The following is a 23,072-nucleotide window of genomic DNA, read 5'->3' as shown; positions in this document are numbered from 1 at the left end:
AGCCTGCGCACCTCAATGGAGAGTAGCCTCCACTCGCCGCAACTAGAGAAAGCCTGTGCAGAGCAACGAAGACCCAACACAGCCAAAAATAAAAAAAAAAAAAAAAAAAAAAAAAAGAATAACTTTACTTGTCTTCTCAGGAACTAGAAGCTAATTTATTGATTAGGATTCTTGGCTACAAGCAACAAAAACCGTCTCTGGCTAAGTAAAGCATAAGAGGATTTATTAGAAGGAGCCAGGTACTCTGTCCACAGGATTGAAGGAAAAATTGAGCATTTTGGCCTCAGGAAGGGTAGAAATTAGACCAGCATCAGAGATCTAGGTAGCAGGACACAGTGGATAGGCTCTCCAGGGTGCAGCTATTATAATGCTTCTGGTCTAACCAATTTCCCTCTTTGAAAGACGCAGCTGAATATCCAGGTTCCTAGGAGAGAGATAGTGGTCTCAACTTGGGTAGCGAGACACCTTGGTTGACAGTTTAGGGGTCCTATCAAGACTGAGAGAAGGAAAGACTGAGCAAAAAGATAGGTATAATAGGACAACAGGAACAGATTGGCCAGAAGGTGGACACTGATATTGGTGGAATATGTCATTAGCAGGAGAAGTTCATGGTCACAGATAATAAATAGAAAAAGATATTTCTGCTTGCATTTTGTTTCAGTTGTTTCTTGCTGGTGTTCCCTCATTAAAAGTAGAAAAACTGCTTTTAAGGCCCAAGAAAGGAAAGGGTGGGGTCTTTTAGAATTGTCCAGATTTGGGGCCTGTATTTAAATTTTTTCAGCCTGAGCATGTTCAGAGAATTATTTTTAATAATATGGACTTTTGGACAACAATGAAATAGTTTAGTTAAATTCATTTATTTTAAATGTGGTTAACTTCGTTTTTATTTTTTAAGGAACTTAAACAGAACCGAAGTCAGGAAATTGACAACCATCAGCATGAGATGTCAGTATTGCAGAATGCACATCAACAGAAATTGACAGAAATAACTCGTCGGCATCGAGAAGAATTAAGTGACTATGAAGAACAGATTGAAGAACTGGAAAATCTTTTACAGGAAGGTTATTAATTTTGTTAGTTTAGTGTATTAAATGACATAATTAAATGATAGACTTAGCTGATGGAAACTTGGTCAAAGTTCTAAGGAATGAGTAAATGACTGGTTCTGCTCATCTGCCAGAAACTTACAGCAGCACCCCTATTGTCAAGATTCTGCAAAAATGGAAAAGTCCTTTTACCTTTGTGCTAAATAGTTATAATACAGAGATTTCTTTGCATTGTTTGGTGTGTTTTTACTTTATTTCAAACTCAGATACAAAGGCTTTTTAGTATTTGATTCAAATAATATCTTTCCTTAACTATTTATTTTAAAATGCTTTGTGCATTACGGTAATATAACCTTTTTTTTAAAAAAAGACTGTTTTTTAGAGCAGTTTTAAATTTATAACAAAATTGAGGAGGTACAGAGATCTCCCTTATACCCCATTCCCCCACATGCATAGCCTCCCCCACTATCTACGTCACTTATCAGAATAGTACATTTTTTTACCAAAGCACATCATAGTCACCCAAAGTCCATATTTATCTCAGAGTTTACGTTTAGTGTTGTACATTCTGTGGATTTGGACAAAGGTATATCATCATAATATCACACAGAGTAGTTTCACTGCCCTGAAAAATCCTCTGTGCTCTGCCTAGTCATTCCCCCCATCCCACCCTTAAAACCACTGGTCTTTTTATTATCTTCATTGTTTTGCCTTTTCCAAAACTGTCATATAGTTGGAACCATATAGTATGTAGCCTTTTCAGATGGACTTCTTTCACTTAGTAATACGCATTCAAGTTTCCTCCATGTTTTTTTTTTTAATTTATTTTTTATTGTGTAGTTTTTTTAAAAATATTTATTTATTTTGGCTTAGTTGCACACGTGGGATCTTTGTTGCAGCATGTGGACTCCTTAGTTGCGGCATGTGGGCTTCTTAGTTGCAGCATGCATGTGGGACCTAGTTCCCCAACCAGGGATCGAACCTGGCCTCCCTGCATTAGGAGCATGGAGTCTTACCCACTGGACCACCAGGGAAGTCCCTATTGAGGTGTAGTTGATGTACAATATTATATAAGTTTCAGGTGTGTACACTTCCTCCATGTTTATTCATGGCTTGATAGCTCATTTCTTTTTAAGCGCTGAATAATATTCCATTGTTTGGATGTGCCACAGTTTTTTTATCCATTCACCTACTGAAGGACATCTCAGTTGTTTCCAAGTTTTGGCATATATGAATAAAGCTGCTATAAACATTCTTGTTCAGGTTTTTGTGTGGATTTAAGTTTCCTGCTCCTTTGGGTAAATATTAAGCAGTATGATTGCTGGATCATATGATAAGAGTATCATATTTGTTAGTTTTGAAAGAAATCATTAAACTCTTCCAAACTGGCTATATCATTTTGCATTCCCACCAGCAGTGAATGAGAGTTCCTGTTGTTCCACCTCCTTACCAGCATTTGGTGGTGTTAGTGTCCGGATTTTGGACATTCTAATGAGTAGTATTATCTCACTGTTATTTTAGCTTTTCTTTTTAAGCCTTCCAAGTTCTGAAGTCTGTTAAATCTTTAGTTGTATATAGCAGGCTATTTGTCTCTTGGTACTTGACATTTGATGTGTCCCTGATTTTATGTTTATGTTCTAGGTGGCTCAGGAATTGCAGTAACTGATCACTCTAAAATCCATGAGATGCAAAAAACTATTCAAGTTCTACAAGCTGAAAAAGTAGAGTCTACAAAAAAAATTGAAGAACTTGAGGATAAAATAAAAGGCATAAATAAAAAATTATCTTCTGCAGAAAATGACAGAGGTGTTTTGAAGAAGGAACAAGAACGACTAAGTGTGGAAAACAGACAATTACTTGAAGAATGTGAAAGCTTGAAACTGGAATGTAGTAAATTGCAACCTTATGCTGTGAAGCAGAGTGATACTGTGACAGAACAGGAAAGAATTCCACACAGTTCTTCAGTAGAAGAAGAAGTGTTCAGACTGCAACAAGCACTGTCTGGTACAAAATGTTTGGAACTTGTTTCTGATCGGTGTTTCATTTCATACTAGTTGTTTTCAGAGACAAACACTTGAATAATTGAACACTATGGAAATGACTATGTGGAATTTGAATAGAATTGCTTGCTTTGGATTCAGTGCCATAATTAATAGATCACACATAGGATATTTCTACTAAAAAGGGTTAAGAATTGGCTAGGTTTCTTTCTGCCTCCCTTCTTCATCCTTTAAGTATTTACATGGAACTCATTGACTTAGGAGGCTATGTAGATTTCTGAGAAATGTTTATGTAGACATTTGTTGGGAGGAGGTTCCCAAATACTTCCTGTAACTCATTAGGGCCCAGACCCTCCAGTTAGAGAATGCAGCCTGTCTTCTTCAAAAGTCTCTATTACCTTTCAAAATGATCTGTATCTAAGCAGACCTAAGAATAATAGGAGCCATAGGTCTTCCACCACTTACTATGCTCAAGATGATATTTAGTTACCATACCAGTGTTCTAGGTTACAAAAAATACTGAATGCAATAGGCCTAACACCGGTATTTTATTTATGCCAGGAAAACATAACGGGAGGTCATCCACTGAGAAGATGCGTTCTAGTTTTCACTCAGTCCTCTTCTCACAAGATGAACTCTCACTTTATGAACGCATTCCTGCTCTAGAGGTTTCTAGCCCTTATGTGCTTGTGATACCCCCTGCCTGCCCCTTCTGTGTTCCTTACTTAGTTGTTTATCGTGAGCTCCTGACCTGGAGTAAATTTAGAGTTAGGCTCAAAGTAGAGTGACCCTCTTCCTCCCCTCTTCCTTTCCCTACCTTGGTGATTGGTAGCATTTACCACTCTCCCAAAACAGAAAACTTGAAGTTATCACCTTGCAAGTCCTATCGGTTCTATTTCCTTGACTTCTCTCTGGCTCAGTGCTACTTCAGGATTGTGTCCCAGAGGAGCTCTAGGGTTTCTCACAGGTGCCTCAGTCTTGGGACTGCCATGAAGACAAAGGGAAGGCTGGGTGGTGGGGTTCTGGACGACTTTGTCATTTGACTTCAGAGTAGCTCTGTTCTTCTCAAAATAAATAAATATACTTAGTGTATTGGGTGATCCATATGAGTTTATTTGCTTTAAAAACAAACCTGCTGGGCTTCCCTGGTGGCACAGTGGTTGAGAGCCTGCCTGCCGACGCAGGAGGCACGGGTTCGTGCCCCGGTCCGGGAAGATCCCACATGCCGCCGAGCGGCTGGGCCCGTGAGTCATGGCCGCTGAGCCTGTGCGTCCGGAGCCTGTGCTCCACAACGGGAGAGGCCACAACAGTGAGAGGCCCGCTTACAGAAAAAAAAAAAAAAACAACACACAAACCTGCTGCCCTAGTCCTTCCCCTTTTCTCTATTTCCACTGCCACTGAATAACTTCAGCCAATTATAATGTCTTTTTGCCTGTTTAACTATAGCAGTCTCTTAGTAGAGTAGAATAGCATAGTGGTTAAGTACATGACTAGGTTGGAATCCAGCTCCATCACTAACTAACTGACCTTGGACAGTCAATTAACATCCCTATACTTTGGGTTTTTCATCTCTGTGCTTGGGATAATAATACTATCTCATTCGTGGTTGTAGTAGTAGGATTTTATGAGTTACTAGCTGCAAAGTTCTTTCTAGAACAGTGTCTAACCCATAATAAGCATTATAAAAGTGTTACCTATTATTCTCTGGTGTCCATGATTCCTTCTTCAATCAATGTGTTTTCTTTCTGCAGCCAGAATGATTTTTCAGAAATGTCAAGCAGGTCACTTCCCTGATTTTAGTACTTTGTGGCTCCCTGTGAACTTCAGGATACAGTCTAAACATGTTAGTTGGACATACGGTGTCTTTAATGATCTGGTCTCTGTCTACCTCTGCAGTTTCAACTCTTCCCATTTTCCTAACATTCTAAGCTTTAGCTGTGTTGAACTTTCTCTATAGCTCCTTAAAGCCAGCGATGTTGCCTCTAAGCTCTGTTGCCTTTGCATTTGTTGCTTTTCCTGTGTGGAGTGTCTCTGCTTTTTCCCCCCACTAACTCTTAGTATATTAAGATTCATTAGAGGTGTTGCATCCACCGGGAGGTACCTAGCACTGCTGCTTCCCTGACCCCGTTCACCCCACTCCCCCGGCCCTCCTAGTCTGGATGAGTTGTTTGGCCCTTTTGCTCTGGTAGCACCTGTGCTCCCTGTATCACAGTGTACTGTTCTCATGTGCTTCCTTTTTTATCTTCCCCTCTAAATTGTAAGCTTCTTGAGAACAAGCATGGACTAAATTTTTCCATCTTGTTTAGCAACTCGCATCATAGCAAATGCTCAATATTTCTTTCTTTTTTTTTTTTTTTGCGGTACGCGGGCCTCTCACTGTTGTGGCCTCTCCCGTTGCGGAGCACAGGCTCCGGACGCGCAGGCTCAGTGGCCATGGCTCACGGGCCCAGCCGCTCGGCGGCATGTGGGATCTTCCCGGACCGGGGCACGAACCCACGTCCCCTGCATTGGCAGGCGGACTCTCAACCACTGCGCCACCAGGGAAGCCCAATATTTCTTGAATGAACATTGAATGAATTACTTCAGCTGAACTCATGGTATTTTGTCTTTGTGTTCTTCTTCTAGAACTACTTCTATTTGTGGATCTATCTCTAATACCAGATTGAATGGTCTTTTTATTAGTAGTCATGTCTAAGTCACTTTAGAAAATTGAGAGATTATTTTATTATTGTGGTATAACATACATATAACATATTGTGGTATAACATACCAATATGTGGTATAACATATTGTGGTATAATATACATTGTTTTTTCTTTTTTCAAATCTTAGTCCTTATACTATTTCTTGCTACACAGACTAATCAACTCATTTTGTACTTTTTTTTTTTTTTTTTTTTTTTTTTTGCTGTATGCGGGCCTCTCACTGTTGTGGCCTCTCCTGTTGCAGAGCACAGGCTCCGGACGCACAGGCTCAGCGGCCATGGCTCACGGGCCCAGCCGCTCCGCGGCATGTTGGATCTTCCCGGACCGGGGCACGAACCTGTGTCCCCTGCATCGGCAGGCGGACTGTCAACCACTGCGCCACCAGGGAAGCCCTCAACTCATTTTGAAATGCAGTTGTTGTTAATGTTTTTATTCAGGCAATAACTTATGACTCATCTAGAATACAGTTATAAATTCTTTTCTTATACTAGTCCATAGAATTGGATTTTAGCATAGTTTCTCACTAACATTTATATTATGACTTCTTTGGTATAGTCAAAATAGAAGTACAAAATAGCAAAAATACATTTCACTGTTAGGGCTTGCTAATTATGCTTATAAATAACATTTTAATTGGATTTCATTTGTGAATTTAGTATAGGAGATAATTATTAAGTTATTTTAAAGAATTTTTACGTCAGATCCATTGTTGTTTTTACAGATGCTGAAAATGAAATAAAGAGACTGAGTAATTTAAACCAGGTAAACTAATTTTTAAGAGAGAAAGCTTTTGTCTTCGGTTTACCAAGACAAAGATTTTGATTATTTATAATTACTTATTTTGTGTTTTTTACAATTCATGTGAACTTATCCAAGGAACTTTCATCTTAGTAATTTTATGTTTGCTGATTAGTAACAGAATCATAAATTGACATAATTTTAAAAGTACATAATTGAAAAATGCAAGTATATTTCTTTGAAGATTAATATGACAAATGATACATATGTGTAGACAGTGGAAGCAGATCCTCTACCAAAGTGAGGAATGCATTTTGATCTCACTTAAAGAATTCAAGGAGTTTCTTTTTTTATTTTTTAAATGATTACAAGTTATTTTGTAAATATATTTACATATTTTTTCAAATATAATAAAGGAGTCCTCTTTAAGAATGTCTATAGAATGACTGGTTTTAGATGGTCCAATGTGTTATGCTTATAATTTTTATATATCACTGAAGAGTAGAAATGCACAATTGTATAGCTTGCCTGCTTTTTTGTGAACTTTAAATTTCTTGTTATTTGCAAACACAGTGTTTTAACATTTTTATAGGATAACAATCTTGCTGAAGACAATCTGAAACTTAAAATGCATGTCCAAGTTTTAGAAAAAGAGAATTCATTACTGAATCAAGAAAAGGTGGGTGCAATAAATATGGGGGCAGAATTAAAATTGTAGGTCATAGCTAAGGGCCAGTTTATATCAAAATGGAGTATTTAGTTCTTGAGAGTCCTGAGGATATAGCTGATCTCATTGATGCTGGTCAGGCCAAGTTGAAGTACTTGGGCAAGGTTCAGAGTATGAGAGGCTGGGCAGAGTTTATGTTTAAAGATAAGCCAGTAGGCATACAGATATGAGCAGAAAAGATAGGTAAAGGCTCTGTTTTGGTTTCAGATGAGGTCCTGTCAGCAGCAGCATACACAGGTGGGTCGGGAGTCTGGAGTGGCATACTATAGTAACTATACACTACTTATATGCCCCAGAATATGTCTGGTGTGGTGGACAGGAATTTCTTAATGGTGAGAGGTAAAGAGGGACAGTCTCAGTGGTAGAAATATGTATACTGGTAGCAAGGATGGAAAAAGATTTTGTAATGCAATGTTGGAAATGGGGAAAGGTATTTTTATGTTTGTACCACTTAGGGGTTAAGTCCTTGGTTAAGGCAGCTTCTTAAATATAGAACAGTTGTAAGCTGGAGTTATTTATTAGTATTACAGGCCAGTGTCTCAACTCAATTTAAAATCTTAATTTTTAAAAAAGTAACACATATTTCCTGATGTATGTATTCAGTAATACATCCTGAAAAACTTCAGACAGTACAAATATAGTATCCTTCACACTTCTGTTGGTTGGTCTCTTCCTCAGAGGTGTCTTGCTTACCAGTTTCTTGTGTATCTTTCCAGACTATATCTATGCATATATGATTTTATATATATAAATATCTTTAAAAAATACAAATATTAGCATACTATATATACTGTTCATACATACCTTAATATTATATTTTCAGTATCCTTGCACATTAGTATATAGGCAGTGTTTCTCAAAGGGGCACTGTTGGCATTCAGGTGGGAGAATTCTTAGTTGTGTCCTCTGCATTGTAGGTTCCTTGCCCCCACTTTTTCTACCCACTAAATGCCAGTAGTGTCTTCCAGTCATTTTTAAATTACTATATTATGTATGTTTCCTCTGTTCTTTTCTGCTTCCATTGCATTCTGCTCATTCAGTTATTCCTTTCTCTAACTGGTCTAAGTGTATTTTGTAGTTTGCAAATCTCTGCATGTATTCTGATAGGGCCTGTAACCTCCTCATGATAATTTTGGATTCTGTAGCTATTCCTGATTAGCTGTTTCTCCTTTCTTTTGATGTTAGGTAATCCATTGCAACTCTTGCTTGAATTGTGTCTGCTATGGGTCTGCTCACTGGTTAAGAATGCCAAAAATACCTGCAAGGTCATGCGCATTCTTTTTTTTGTTTAGTATTTAATTTAATTTATTTATTTATGTATCTGCCTGCATTGGGTCTTTGTTGCTGTGCACGGGCTTTCTCTAGTTGTGGCAAGCGGGGGCTACTCTTGGTTGCCGTGGGCGGGCTTTTCATTGAGGTGGCTTCTCTTGTTGCGGAGCACAGGCTGTAGGTACTCAGGCTTCAGTAGTTGTGACTCTTGGGCTCAGTAGTTGTGGCTTGCGGGCTCAAGAGCACAGGCTCAGTAGTTGTTGTGCACAGGCTTAGTTGCTCCATGGCATGTGGGATCTTCCCGGATTAGGGATCGAACCTGTGTCCCCTGTATTGGCAGGCGGATTCTTAACCACTGCGCCACCAGGGAAGTCCTGGTCATGTGTATTCTTAAGATCTACATGACAAAAAATTTTGTGGTTCTCTTCTTAGAATTTTATTTATTTATTTGTTTGTTTATTTTTGGCCACGCTCCACGGCATGTGGGATCTTAGTTCCCTGAGCAGGGATCGAACTTGCACCCCCTGCAGAGGGAACGCAGAGTCTTAACCACTGGACCACCAGGGAAGTCCCTTTTGTGGTTCTCTTTTTTTTTTTTTAATTTAAAAAATTTATTTATTTATTTATTTATTTATTTGGTTGTGCCAGGTCTTAGTTGTGACAGGCGGGCTCCTTAGTTGTGGCATGTGAACTCTTAGTTGCGGCATGCATGTGGGATCTAGTTTCCTGACCAGGGATTGAACCCGGGCCCCCTGCATTGGGAGCGTGGAGTCTTAACACCACTGCGTCACCAGCGAAGTCCCTGTGGTTCTCTTAATTGAACAGATAACTCTAGAAAGGCATAAGAGAATGATATTTCCATCTTTCATTTGCGGTTCGGAATAAACTTTTGAATTGGAAGAGAATGAGAATTGTAAGGCAGATGTTCTAATATAGTTTTCATTGGTCTCTTTTGTAAGGTATATATTAGACTACTTATGAAAATTTGAGATTCTTATTTACTTTAAAATAGATTCCATAGAAATTTGCTTTTAAAAATCTCTGTCAATGAAAGATGTCTTTACAGTGATAGAGGGTTTATCACAAACATCATATTCAGAGGCTGAAATAATGTTGAAGCATACAGAACTGTCCCATGTCTGGGATTTTGGAGGAAAAGCATTAAATACAAATAGAACAGAACATAGAATGTGCTTTAAAAAATCACATACAGGTGTATCTTTAGGAATGTTAGGTTTGAGAGAGGGGAACCTAATCTGTGCTTAGGTTAGAAGGTAAAGGAAGGAAAAGAGGGTTCTTTCTTGGGTCAAGAAAAGGTTTCATGTTCTGACAGAAGCCAGTTATAAGGGAAATTACTTTTATGAGGGAAACGAAGCCTTTTATTTTCTAATTAGGACAAACTTCAGAGCAAATGAATATGGATAGTTTACATTTTTGCCTGGGGCTGTTGGTGGTGACGTTAGGGATGGAAGTGAAGGGGTCTGGAAAACTTGGGGTGTTTTGAAAAGTATGTGCGTTGTTGGGGGGAAGGAGGAGACGAAAGGGAAGCAGCAGTGGGTGTGGGAGTGGGAAGGCTCTCAAATGGGAAAGTTTTTGTGTAAAGAAGTTGGAGCTAGAGGACAAACTTAACAGTTGTTGCATCTTGTCTAGGACTATAGAAATGTTTTGCTTGAAGCTGCAAATAAGATTGTACATGAATGAAGGCTGTGGCTTGTTGAATTTTATGTATTATTGCTGAGGTATTATTCAATAATGTTTCCAACACAGATTGTATCTAAAAATACATTCCCAAGTTTTGCTTATGTATGTATATTTTTAATCTTTTGGTGTCTCTTCTTCCAATTGATAGTATGTTGGTTTTTTTTCCCTTTTTTCATTTAAGGAAGAACTGCAAATATCACTTTCAAAATTGAACAATGAATATGAAGTAATTAAAAGTACAGCTGCAAGGGACATGGATTTGGATTCAGAATTATGTGATTTAAGACGTAATTTGGAGGCAAAGGAACAAGAACTCAATCAGAGCATTACTGAAAAGGAAATACTAATAGCTGAGTTAGAAGAATTGGATAAACAGAACCAAGAGGCTACAAAGGTAACAATATATTATATTAAATTATATTTTATGGTATATATATATTTTTTAATTAATTTATTTTATTTTTGGCTGCGTTGTGTCTTCATTGCTGCACACAGGCTTTCTCTAGTTGCGGCGAGCGGGCTTCTCCTTGTGGTGGCTTCTCTTGTTGCGGAGCATGGGCTCTAGGTGCACAGGCTTCAGTAGTTGTGGTGCACGGGCTCAGTAGTTGTGGTGCACAGGCTCAGTTGCTCTGCGGCATGTGGGATCTTCCCGGACCAGGGCTCGAACCCCTGTCCCCTGCATTGGCAGGCAGATTCTCAACCACCTCACCACCAGGGAAGCCCTATTTTATGATATGTTAGAGACAGTGCAGCAGCGTGTTCTACTCAGTAGACTGAACACTGGATTAATAAGCAAAACTGGCGTGGTTTAATTTCGGTGATTTAATCAATATTTTAGTTAATTGATGCTCAAGTTGTAGAGGTTGGCAAACTTTTTTTGTAAAGTGTTAGATAATAAATATCTTTGGCTTTGCAGGCCATGTAGTTGCAGTTGCAGCTACTCAGCTCTGCTGTTGTCATACGTAAACGAACGAGCCTGGCTCTGTTCCAATAAGAATTTACTTACAAAAACAGGTGCCGGTGTGATTTGGCCCATGGGCTGTAGCTTGTTGTCTCCCTGCTTCAGTGTTTAAGAGTTGAAAATATTACTTATCATTTATATATATGATATAACATATATCACTTATCTTCTTTACTTTTAAGTTCTAATCTCTAAAACAGTTAAATAGATTTGCTGTAAGATAATTAGTAAATAATTTTGTTGGGAATTTTTAAAAAGTTCCTAACAAAATTAGAAGGATTAGAAATGTCTGAGGATTATTCTTGTATTATGTGTGACATTTTATAAAGTTTCCTTTAGGTACTAAAATGAGAGAATGTTTTAAAGTTACCATGCAAATTAATTTTTCTTTCAGCACATGATTTTGATCAAAGATCAGCTATCAAAACAAGAAAACGAGGGAGATAATGTCATCAGTAAACTGAAAAAAGATCTGAATGATGAAAAAAAGAGAGTTCATCAACTTGAAAATGATAAAATGAGCATTACTAAAGAGTTAGACGTGCAGAAAGAAAAGCTAATTCAAAGTGAACTGGTACTAAGTGATTTACATTTAACCAAGCAGAAGCTTGAGGATAAAGTAGCAGATTTAGTAGATCAGCTAAATAAATTGCACACAAAAAATTTAAACATCCAGAAGGAGAACTTTGAACTTCAGGAACATATTAAACAAAAGGAGGAGGAGCTTTCTAGAGTCAGGGATGAGTTAATAACGCAGTCTCTTAATCGAGACTCTAACAGTAATTTTAAGGATGACTTACTTAACGAAAGGGAAGCCGAAGTGAGAAACTTAAGGCAAAATCTTTCAGAAATAGAACAGCTCAATGAAAATTTAAAGAAAGTTGCTTTTGATCTCAAAATGGAAAATGAAAAGTTGAATTTAGCATGTGAAAATGTAAGACATCAGTTGGAAGAGTCTATTGCTGGTAACAATCAGATTTCTCAGGAAAAAAACGCTATTGTGGAGGCTCTAAAAATCGAGAAGGAACAGTTAGAAGGAGAATTGTGTCGGGCTGAAAAGAGGCTGTTGGAAGAAGCAAACAAGTATGAGCAAACCATGGAAGAACTGTCCAATGCACGTAATTTGAGTATCTCTGCTTTACAGCTGGACCATGAGCATTTAATTAAACTCAATCAAGAGAAAGACTTTGAAATAGCAGAACTCAAAAAGAATATCAAGCAGATGGATACTGATCATAAGGAAACTAAGAAAATTTTGTCAGCTAGCTTAGAAGAGCAGAAGCAATTGACCCAACTTGTAAATGAGAATGAAATTTTTATTGAAAAACTTAAAGAAAGAAGTTCAGAGCTTCAGGAGGAATTAGATAAATATACTCAGGCCTTAAGAAAAAATGAAATTTTAAGGCAAACCATAGAGGAAAAAGACAGAAGTCTTGGATCCATGAAAGAAGAAAACAACCATCTGAAAGAAGAGTTGGAACGACTCAGGGAACAGCAGAGTCGAGCTGCACCTGTGGCTGAGCCTAAAACCCTTGATAGTATTACAGAACTAGAATCTGAGGTGAATCAGCTGAATATATTAAAGGATAATCTTAAAGAGGAAATAAAACATCATCAAAAGGTAATTGAAGATCAAAACCAGAGTAAAATACAGCTGCTTCAGTCTTTACAGGAGCAGAAGAAGGAAATGGATGAGTTTAGATACCAGCATGAGCAAATGAACGCCACACACACCCAGCTCTTTTTAGAGAAAGATGAGGAAATTAAGAATTTGCAAAAAACAATTGAACAAATCAAAACCCAGTTGCATGAAGAAAGACAGGACGTTCAAACAGAGAATTCTGTTATTTTTCAAGAAACAAAAGTTCAGGGCCTTAATATAGAAAATGGAAGTGAAAAGCATGATTTATCTAAAGCTGAAACCGAAAGATTAGTAAAAGGAATAAAAGAACGAGAATTGGAGATTAAACTTCTAAATGAAAAGAATATATCTCTAACTAAACAGATTGATCAGCTTTCCAGAGATGAGGTTGGTAAACTAACTCAGATTATCCAGCAGAAAGATTTGGAGATACAAGCTCTTCATGCTCGAATTTCTACAGCTTCCTACCCCCAGGATGTTGTTTACCTTCAACAGCAGCTGCAGGCCTATGCTGTGGAACGAGAACAGGTACTAGCTGTTTTGAGTGAGAAGACAAGGGAGAATAGCCATCTAAAAACAGAATATCACAAGATGATGGATATAGTTGCTGCAAAAGAAACAGCTCTCAATAAGCTGCAAGATGAAAATAAAAAATTGTCCACGAGCTTTGAAAGTAGTGGCCAAGATATGTTTAGAGAAACTATTCAGAATTTATCACGTATCATTCGAGAAAAAGACATTGAAATAGATGCATTAAGTCAGAAATGTCAGACCTTATTGACAGTTTTACAAACATCCAACACTGAAAATGAGGTTGGAGGTGTTAATAGTAATCAGTTCGAGGAGCTTCTACAGGAACGCGACAAGTTAAAACAACAAGTGAAGAAAATGGAAGAGTGGAAACAGCAGGTAATGACTACAGTACAAAATATGCAGCACGAGTCAGCTCAGCTCCACGAGGAGCTTCATCAGCTTCAGGCACAAGTTCTGGTTGACAGTGATAACAACTCTAAATTGCAAGTGAACTATACTGGCCTGATCCAGAGTTATGAGCAGAATGAAACCAAACTCAAAAATTTGGGGCAGGAATTAGCACAAGTTCAGCACAGCATAGGGCAGCTTTGCAATACCAAGGATCTTCTTTTAGGAAAACTTGATATTATTTCACCTCAGCTGTCTTCTGGATCATCGCTTACTTCCCAGTCAGCAGAATCTCTTAGAACAATTAAGTCTGATGTATTGAGTGAGTCTTCTAAACAAGAAATAGAAGAGCTAAGAAAATCACTGCAGGAAAAAGATGCAACAATTAGAACTCTCCAGGAAAATAATCACAGGTTGTCTGATTCGATTGCTGCTTCCTCAGAGCTAGAAAGAAAAGAACATGAACAAACTGATTCAGAAATTAAGCAGCTCAAGGAGAAACAAGATACCTTACAAAAGTCGCTCAAGGAAAAAGACCTCTTAATCAAAGCCAAAAGTGATCAGTTACTTGCTTTGAATGAAAATTTCACTAACAAGGTGAATGAAAATGAACTTTTGAGGCAGGCAGTAACAAACCTGAAGGAGAGAGCATTAATCTTAGAAATGGACATTTGTAAACTAAAAGGGGAAAATGAAAAAATAATGGAAACATCCAGGGAAAAGGAAACAGAATATCAAGCATTACAGGAGACTAATACGAAGTTTTCTATGATGCTTCGAGAAAAAGAGTTTGAATGCCATTCATTGAAGGAGAAGGCTCTGGCTTTTGAGCACCTACTGAAAGAAAAGGAGCAGGTATGTTCTCGATGGCGTGTTGTGGAGGGAAGTTTGGGGTGGAGGGAGATTTTTTAGTGTGCTACTTTATTGATGTTCTTTGAAGGAGAAGATGCATTTGTTCATTTAGAAATATTTATTTCAAGGTATTGTGATTCATTCAAAATAAATTTTCCTCAGAGGCATCTGCAAGTTTCTCCCCCAAATTACTAGATATTTCCAAATATTTTTAGTTCTAGATTAATTTTTTTACAGTCTAAGTAGAAAAAGTTTAGAAGCAGTTAATGTTTTTCTTTAGAAAATAGAAATGTGATATAAGAACTCTGAGGTTACTGCAGTTTAATCACATTTTAGGCATATTTCAGTAACTGCTGGTATTAGAGGTTATTATAGATAAAGGGATCTGTGAAATACATGCTACATCTTTGACAATGATCTGAAGTACGAAATACATTTTACATTGTGACACAGTAAGCACTTGTGTGTGTGTGTGTGTGTGTGTGTGTGTGTGTAAAACTGAAACAAAAGTTTCAGGAATCAGAAATTACCTTTACTACGTGTGATGCTCTCTTAAAAAAAAGGAAGTGCTGGATGACCCATTAAATTGATATTTATGAATCATTCACAGCCTGGTATTTGAAAAGCGTTAGCTATGAATAGTACTTTTCACATAAGTAGACTCAATAAATATTCTAATCCCAGTTGTGTCATTGTGTGACTTTGGGTGTGTTTTGACTTTATTGGTTTGTTTATTCACCCATAAAAAGGAAGGTTGTATTGGTTAAAAGTGTCAGTAATTTTGATATATTTAAATGTTTACATTCAGTTGATATTTGCTTTTGATAAGAATGTATTGAAGACCCAATACATCATGCTGTGATCAAAGCTATGGGCTCTTTTGATGTAGTGCCTTTTTACTCTTATTTCTATACTTTTAGTTGTGGAAATTTAGCAAAGAAATGAGGCAGAACAATGGAATATTCAACAACTGCTTCTTGAGTGTTTACATGCTGCTGGGGCACAAGATACAAAATGATTTAACTTCTTTTGCCAATTAAATTCCATTTTAAGAGTCTTGGATTAAAGTTTGTGAATGCTTGATGTAGTTTTCACTTGATAAGAAAAGTCTTGCCTCATTTTCCCCTTCTTTGTCATCTGATTAAATAGGTACACTGATGTATTGAGTTGTGCTCCTCCTTTCAGGAATAGCTTCTTAGCTTCTTATGGTACTGATCTATATTCAGTATGAAAAAGACTGGTAGAGGGTAGAAGCTTTCTATTGCTCACTAGCCAAAATTGGGTGTATCATCTTAGGGCTTGTAAGAGTATAATGACGGAGAGGAGGACAATAAAGTATTCTTTTTATGTTTTTTTTGTATTGTAGTTTTAGCATCTTGTACAGTCTAATTCTATTTCACTGACATTTATAGATCCAAAGTGTACAGATTTAATTAAGGCTCACCTACCTTTCAGGAAGCTTTCCTAAGTTAGTTAAGTTGTACTTAAGTATTGTATTACTTGAGGATAATTAGCATAAACTAATTGATTTCTTATAATACTCTACTCTTTGTCAAGCATTTCTCTAATGTGAAAAAAATGTTTAACTGAAAAACTGTTTGGAAAATATTGGCCTTCTTTTCCAGGAGGGGGTGTTGAGATAAAAGGAACAGATGGTTTTATGCTTTGGTTTCAATGATTTGTCCTCGGGGACGTGTTATATATTCTTAAAGAAATGGAAAGTTTACATGAAAATGTAAAAATGATACCAATCTATAAATAGATTCAGACGATATGCACTTCTCAAACAGAGAAAAGAATTGGCTGTAAACAGTCTGACACTTTTTTGTGCTTTTTAGAATTCTAGCTATCATCTTAAATTCATGGCCCTACTTCTGCAATGAAAGGTTATCTTTTTTTTCCTGTCGTCTTTAATATATTGTTCTTGTATGGAAGGCATTCAGGAATAAATTTTCCTAACAGTCTTAGCAAGATAACATTCCAGAGTTGCTTTCGTTAAACTGTTGCCAAAATGTTCTTTTAAAATAGGTTGTGCATGTGAAATGACTTTGCTTTTTCTCCTGTGCCAGCAACTCCACACTGTTACTTTCCCTAACAACAGTTGCATATGCCTGATGAATAGACACACACACACACACACACACACACACACACACACACACTTACTTTTGGGTGATTTGGGGGTTTGTGTATGCTTTGTTGTGTAGGGTAAGTTTGAAGAGATTGTGTCTTTTGAGTTCTTTTTAAAGCATTTTAAATAAACTTTTCCTTTAAGAATAGTTTCAGATTATTAGAAAAGTTGGAAAGATAGTACAGTGTTCCCATATACCTCACACGCTGTTTCCCTTATTTTTAACATCTTATGTTACTATGGTACATTGGCAACAACTAATGAACCTTTATAGATACATTAATAGTTTATTTGAATTTTCTTAATTTTTTAGCAAATGTCCTTTTCTTGTTCCATGGTCCCATCCAGGATACATTATAATTAGTTGTCATTGTCTCTTTAGGCTCCTTTAGACTGTGATGGTTTCTCAGACTTCCCTTGTTTTGGATGACCTTGACGTAGTTAACTGAGTTTTTAAATTATTTAATGAAGAAATGTCTTTTTTAAAATGTGTCTTTCTTTAAAGCTAAAGTTATTTCTTTCCAAAAGGGCAAGACTGGGGAGTTAAATCAACTTTTAAATGCAGTTCAGTCAATGCAGGAGAAGACAGTTATCTTTCAGCAGGAGAGAGATCAAGTCATGTTGGCCCTGAAACAGAAACAAATGGAAAACACTGCTGTACAGAATGAGGTATACTTTCACTTTAAAGAAATAGTGATTCAAACACTTAAGTCTAATAACTCTTAAATAAGAAAACTATAAAGATTATCAATTAAAATGAATTTCTCTTAGGTGATTTTTTCTTTGTCTTACTCTGATGCGCTTTAGTAGGATTTTGATCTCCCAAAAGTGCATTCTGTTTCAGTTTTCAAGCAAAAACCATGATCTAATCATTATGTTTTATACCTGAAATTAAATTATACCTCAAGAAAAGAAAAAGAGGGCATATCTTGGATATAAGAAAAATTTCCTACCCACAAAGTATGAAAAAAATGAGATTTACTGAAAAAGTGGCCTGTCACAAAAAGCCTGGTACTTTGTACAATTCCATTTTCCATTATAGCCACAGGGAATGAGATCTTACAAAGTAAACCTTCCAAATGAATATTCAAGATGATTTCCGGAGCCTTTTTTCTTAGCATAAATATATCTTGCAGTATGAGAAATTAGTATACAATTAATACACTTCAGTAATGGGGAAAGATTTGATAACAGAGTGGCTTGTAGGAGGGGAAAGGGGGAGCGTTTTATGGAAGAAAAATAAAAGAAATGTCCTCTACCTAGGTTCAACATTTACGTGACAAAGAATTACGCTTAAACAAGGAGCTAGAGAGATTGCGTAACCATCTTTTAGAATCAGAAGATTCTTACACCCGTGAAGTTTTGGCTGCAGATGATAGAGAGGCTAAGCTAAGAAAGAAAGTAACAGTACTGGAGGAAAAGCTAGTTTCATCCTCTAATGCCGTGGAAAATGCAAGGTAACTTTTTCTTTTTCTTTTTTTTTTTTTTTTTAGTATTAATGTTAATTAAATACTTCCTGAGTGTCAGACTCAGAATTTTTCATATGCTACCTTATTTTATTCTCACAAAATTCATTATCTCCATCTTACAGACTAAGAAACTAAGGGTAAAGAGGTTTAATAACCTTCCCAAGGTCAGGCACACAAAGTGCACATGTCACTTTCACACTTGGGTTTGTGACCCTTATCCAGATCTGGCATTCAAACTGAGGTTTCTCCAAATCTTAATTGTTATCCTAGATAATTGCTTCTCATCATTGTAGGAGGCTAGACTTAAATTCTGACTGATTTCATTAGCGTTGCCAGGTTCCCCAGAACTAATTTAATTTATGTGATTTAATTTTTAATCAAGTGATCTAAGGTTGAGCAAAGTTTGGATATTAGAAAGGAGAGAGTAAAGGAAGTAGCAAGGGAAAGGCCTAGGTCAATGTGAATTAACTCCTGGCTTGTTAGAACTTTTGAGTGACCAGGTCCCTGCTTATATATTTTTAAATTTTATTTCTCTCAATAAAATGTGTTGTGTTTTTTTTTCTTATTACAAAAACATATTTTCCACTTCAGGAAACTCACATAAACCAAAAGAGCATAAAGCCACAGACTCACTCATCCAGAGATAATCTTTTTCTGTGCCTTTGTATGCTTCTGTATATGTGTGTATACATTACATATTATTTTCTTAAAGCAAAATGGAGATCATACTATTTATACTGTTTTGTAACCTGCTTCTATCAGTTAATAATATGAATATGAGTACACATTAAGCCATATGTTCCTGCAATACCATTTGTGGCTGCATAGTATACCATTATTTGGATTTGCCATAATTTCTTTAACCCACTCATTTATTATTGGACATTTAGAGTGTTTCAACTTTTCAGAATTACTAAGAGTGCTGTTTTGTTTTTTTGTTTTTTATATAAATTTATTTTATTTATTTTATTTTTGGCTGCATTGGGTCTTCATTGCTGTGAGTGGGCTCTCTCTAGTTGTGGTGAGCAGGGGCTACTCTTCGTTGTGGTGCACAGGCTTCTCACTGTGGTGGCTTCTCTTGTTGTAGAACACGGACTCTAGGCACGCGGGCTTCAGTAGTTGTGGCACGCGGGCTCAGTAGCTGTGGCTCATGGGCTCTAGAGCGCAGGCTCAGTAGTTGTAGCACATGGGTTTAGTTGCTCCGTGGCATGTGGGATCTTCCCAGACCAGGGCTCAAACCTGTGTCCCCTGCATTGTCAGGCAGACTCTTAAGCACTGCGCCACCAGGGAAGCCCAAGAGTGCTGTTTTGATAACCCAAAATAGGTATTTTTGTGTTGATGACAGATTATTTCCTTAGTGTAAATTTTGAGAAATGGAACTTCTGATTGAAAGGCTTTTTTAAAACGTTTGACATGTAGTGCCAAATAATCTTCCAAAAAAAATCATGTCCATTTATCTTCCCATTAGTTGTATGTGCATCTTTTTATCTTTTTACTGTGTATGGTGCTGAGGGAAATATAAGGATATAGTAGATATTATCTCTGCAAAGAGATTATAGGCCAGTAGAGATAGTATTTCTGAGGGTGAACTCCTTACCCCCTTTGTAGGATGTGTTATTGTACCTTCAGACTCAGAAGAAGAACTTGTTTAAAATGAGAATTAAAACAGTGAGTGAACCTTTGTGTATGTGTTCCACATTGGCAGAAATAGCAAAACATCCTTAGTCTATAAGATTGATCATCTTTCCTTTCAATTTTCAGGCCTTTATTTTCTCTAATTGAAATAGTTTCTAATCTCTGCCTATTTTTGTTTACTATTCATAATAACTGCAGAATAACCTTCGATAGGTAGGGCTGTGGTCTTGTTGCTCCTTTTTTCAGAACCAGGTTAGACTGTCATGCTTTTTCTGTTTTTCTGTTAATCCCACCTATTCTTCACATAGCACTTCATGATGAATGATTTTTTAGCACCCCACTCCGCAAATCCAAAATCAATTCCTAGTGTGATGTTTTTCCTTTGAACCTGCGTAATATTTTGAGTCTTTCATAGGGCACTTGTATTTTACTTAGGGGTATTTGTAATCGTTGAGCTGTTTTACACTTTCTCCCACCAAACGAAGTGTAAGACCACCAGTGGGTAGGAATGATGCCATTTATGTCACACACTTCCCACAGTATACATTCTTACACATAGTTTCATAGATGTTCAGTAAATATTTGGTGTATAAGTAATTCAAATCTACAGAGTCAGATTATGGTGTTTTGAGCCCTTAACGATAGTAACACCTTGTTGTATTTATTAACTTTTTGAATGACATCACAGTTCATTTCACCCTTATAATCACCCTTTGAGTGATTTGCTAACCAGCAAAGTTGAATAAAGTCCAGGGACATAAGAGGGGAGAGTTAAGTCCTCTGGTTATCAGTTTACTGCCTTTTCCAAAAGAGGGTGCTATTGGGTAAAGTTTCTTCAAAGTGAGCTGCTCTTAATGGGTTTTATTGGGCTACTCTGAATAAGAATTTAACTGGATATTAAAAACCCAGGAAAGGCTATTGCAATATTTTGTATGTAATAATTGTACATTAAGGAAGTACCTCAATGACATAAGCCTGGATAGATGTTCTGTAATTCTCTTAGGGATCTCTGATTTGGGACAGGTGTAGGGGTTATTATATTTAATGTAAGCAGAAAGAAAGATGACAGTAAAAGCTGGGATAACCTTTGGAAAGTTGTGAGTTAACTAGGATTGTGAGTGCCAAAAGCAAGGGGGGTATCAGAATCCATTGCTTGTTGGGTTGGAGCTGGACAAAATGACTTCCAAGATCCCTTACAACTTACAAGTTTATGATAAATTACATCTTAGAGTTTTAGCCTCGAAACACAAAAGTTGCAGGCTATTTTTAAATTTTTCTTAAGCTGACGTATCTTGTTTAGCCCAGTTCTGTGTTTAAAATGACTGCCATTTGTTCAAAGTCACCTTCACAGGAAGGATGATTGAATTAACAAAAGCAGGGAGAACGAAGATCAGAGGAATTCTTCAAGTTTCTTTTAAATCTAACTTGAATTTAATGCAGTAAAATGTAGGGAAGGTCAGATTCATAGACAGAAAGTAGAATGGTGGTTAGCGGGGGGAGAGGGGGTTATTGTTTAATGGATGTGGAGTTTCGGCTTGGGAAGATGAAAAAGTTCTAGAGATGGATGGTCGTGATGGTTGTACAGCCATGCGAGTGTACTTACTACCACTGAACTGTACGCATAAAAATGGTTAAAATGGTAAATGTTATGTGTATTTTACCACAATAAAAAAAACAGGGAAGAGGTTTTATCTGTTAAAGTATCTAAATTCTTTGAGTATAACTTGCATTTAGTGCAGTAAAATGTAGGGAAAGTATTTCATCTTGTCAAAGTGTCTAAATAGATAGAAACAGTTTGACTTTTATTCTTTTTTTCAAAGCCATCAGGCCAGTTTACAGGTAGAGTCATTGCAGGAACAGTTGAATGTGGCATCCAAGCAAAGGGATGAAACTGCACTACAGCTTTCCATGTCTCAGGAACAAGTAAAGCAGTATGCTCTGTCACTCTCCAACCTGCAGATGGTCCTGGAGCATTTCCAGCAAGGTCAGTTGTATGGCCAGTCTTTCACTGAAGAAGAGTTATTGTACGGTTGACCCTTGAACAGTGCATGGTTTAGGATGCCTACCCCCCATGCAGTTGAAAATCCATAACTTGAGTTCCCCCGAACTTAACTCCTAATAGCCTACTGTTGACCAGGAGCCTTGCTAATAACATAGTCAATTGACACATTTTTTTGTATGTTATATGTACTATATACTGTATTCTTACAATAAAGGAAGCTAGAGAAAAGAAAATGTTATTAAGAAAATCACAAGGAAGAGAAAATACATTCACTGTACTGTATTTATTGATACTGTAAGTTTATGTCATCTGTTTACAAGATGAATTGTTTGTCTATTAGTACCTACATCAGTATTCTCTTATATGATAGAAAACACTGTAGATATTATACATACTACTAACACTAGACATCAAAAATGAAATGTGTGAAAAAGAAATTCATATTTAGGTATAATGATTCATGATTGATAATGAAGAAGTAGCAGTATTATTGCTTTATGTTAGCCTAGCCTTTACACTAATGAATGGTTATAAAATTTTTATGGTATACAATAATATAGTCATATTCATAATATAGTACTGGAAACATTGTTACCTTTTTTTAAAAAACCGCTTACTTGTGATGATAGGCTGATATGCAGTTTCTCCAATTACAAGAGAGAGAGGCATACCTTATGGTAATGGGATTCTTTGGAAGCAGAGTTATAAAACAGTAAGAAAACTAACATATTGTTAAATTTATATTATCACTCACCTTCTGCCTATGTTAGGATAGACTAGTATCTATATGTATTTCAAGCATTTGTGACATAACCTTTTTCTTAATGTTTTTGATATTTCTAGTCTATGTGGTTCATCTGCTTTTTCAAATTGTCTCAAATCTCCAAAAAATTTTTCCAGTATATTTACTGAAAAAAATCTACATATGGTGGAACCATGCAGTTCAAACCTGTGTTGTTCACAGATCCGTAGTTTTGGGAATTTTGGCTTGAGTGCTATTTTAGATTAGGCATAGGGAAATCTTTGAAAGGTTACCCACTTGTAGGGGGAGAAGATAAGTAGCCATCAACAAATTAGACTTTTTTTTACAGTTAAGAGTAGAGAACATAAACCGTATATACTAATTATTAAAAAAAATTTTAGTGTCATATTATGATACTTTAGTTAAGGTGAGAGGTGAGGGAAGTATGAGGGTAACATAGTAAGGAGGATCACATGATAAAGGGGAATACAAAGGAAGAGAGAGGCACACGTGTAGAAAAAAAAAGATAGG

General features: G+C 36.8%; 1 protein-coding gene across 4 annotated transcripts in view; it reads left to right on the top strand.

Annotated features, from left to right (window-relative positions):
• Nucleotides 1–23,072, top strand: part of TRIP11 (thyroid hormone receptor interactor 11) — a 78,584-nt gene that overhangs the window by 20,016 nt on the left and 35,496 nt on the right. For 3 of the 4 annotated variants that reach the window (XR_014293775.1, XM_082617828.1, XM_082617827.1), the window contains exons 7-15: nucleotides 896–1,061; nucleotides 2,688–3,050; nucleotides 6,473–6,513; nucleotides 7,082–7,168; nucleotides 10,368–10,580; nucleotides 11,542–14,565; nucleotides 17,222–17,362; nucleotides 17,957–18,150; nucleotides 21,618–21,781. Coding sequence is in view for 3 of the 4 variants with exons in the window: in XM_082617828.1 (XP_082473954.1) it covers nucleotides 896–1,061; nucleotides 2,688–3,050; nucleotides 6,473–6,513; nucleotides 7,082–7,168; nucleotides 10,368–10,580; nucleotides 11,542–14,565; nucleotides 17,222–17,362; nucleotides 17,957–18,150; nucleotides 21,618–21,781 (4,393 nt within the window). In the remaining variant the exon portion in view is untranslated. The remainder of the gene's footprint in view (nucleotides 1–895; nucleotides 1,062–2,687; nucleotides 3,051–6,472; nucleotides 6,514–7,081; nucleotides 7,169–10,367; nucleotides 10,581–11,541; nucleotides 14,566–17,221; nucleotides 17,363–17,956; nucleotides 18,151–21,617; nucleotides 21,782–23,072) is intronic. The other variant, XM_082617829.1, reaches the window with a different exon arrangement.

Source organism: Mesoplodon mirus (genome assembly GCF_964341445.2).
Source record: "Mesoplodon mirus genome assembly, chromosome: 4".
In the NCBI taxonomy this organism is placed as follows: domain Eukaryota; kingdom Metazoa; phylum Chordata; class Mammalia; order Artiodactyla; family Ziphiidae; genus Mesoplodon; species Mesoplodon mirus.
This window is presented reverse-complemented; position numbering and strand designations above follow the sequence as displayed.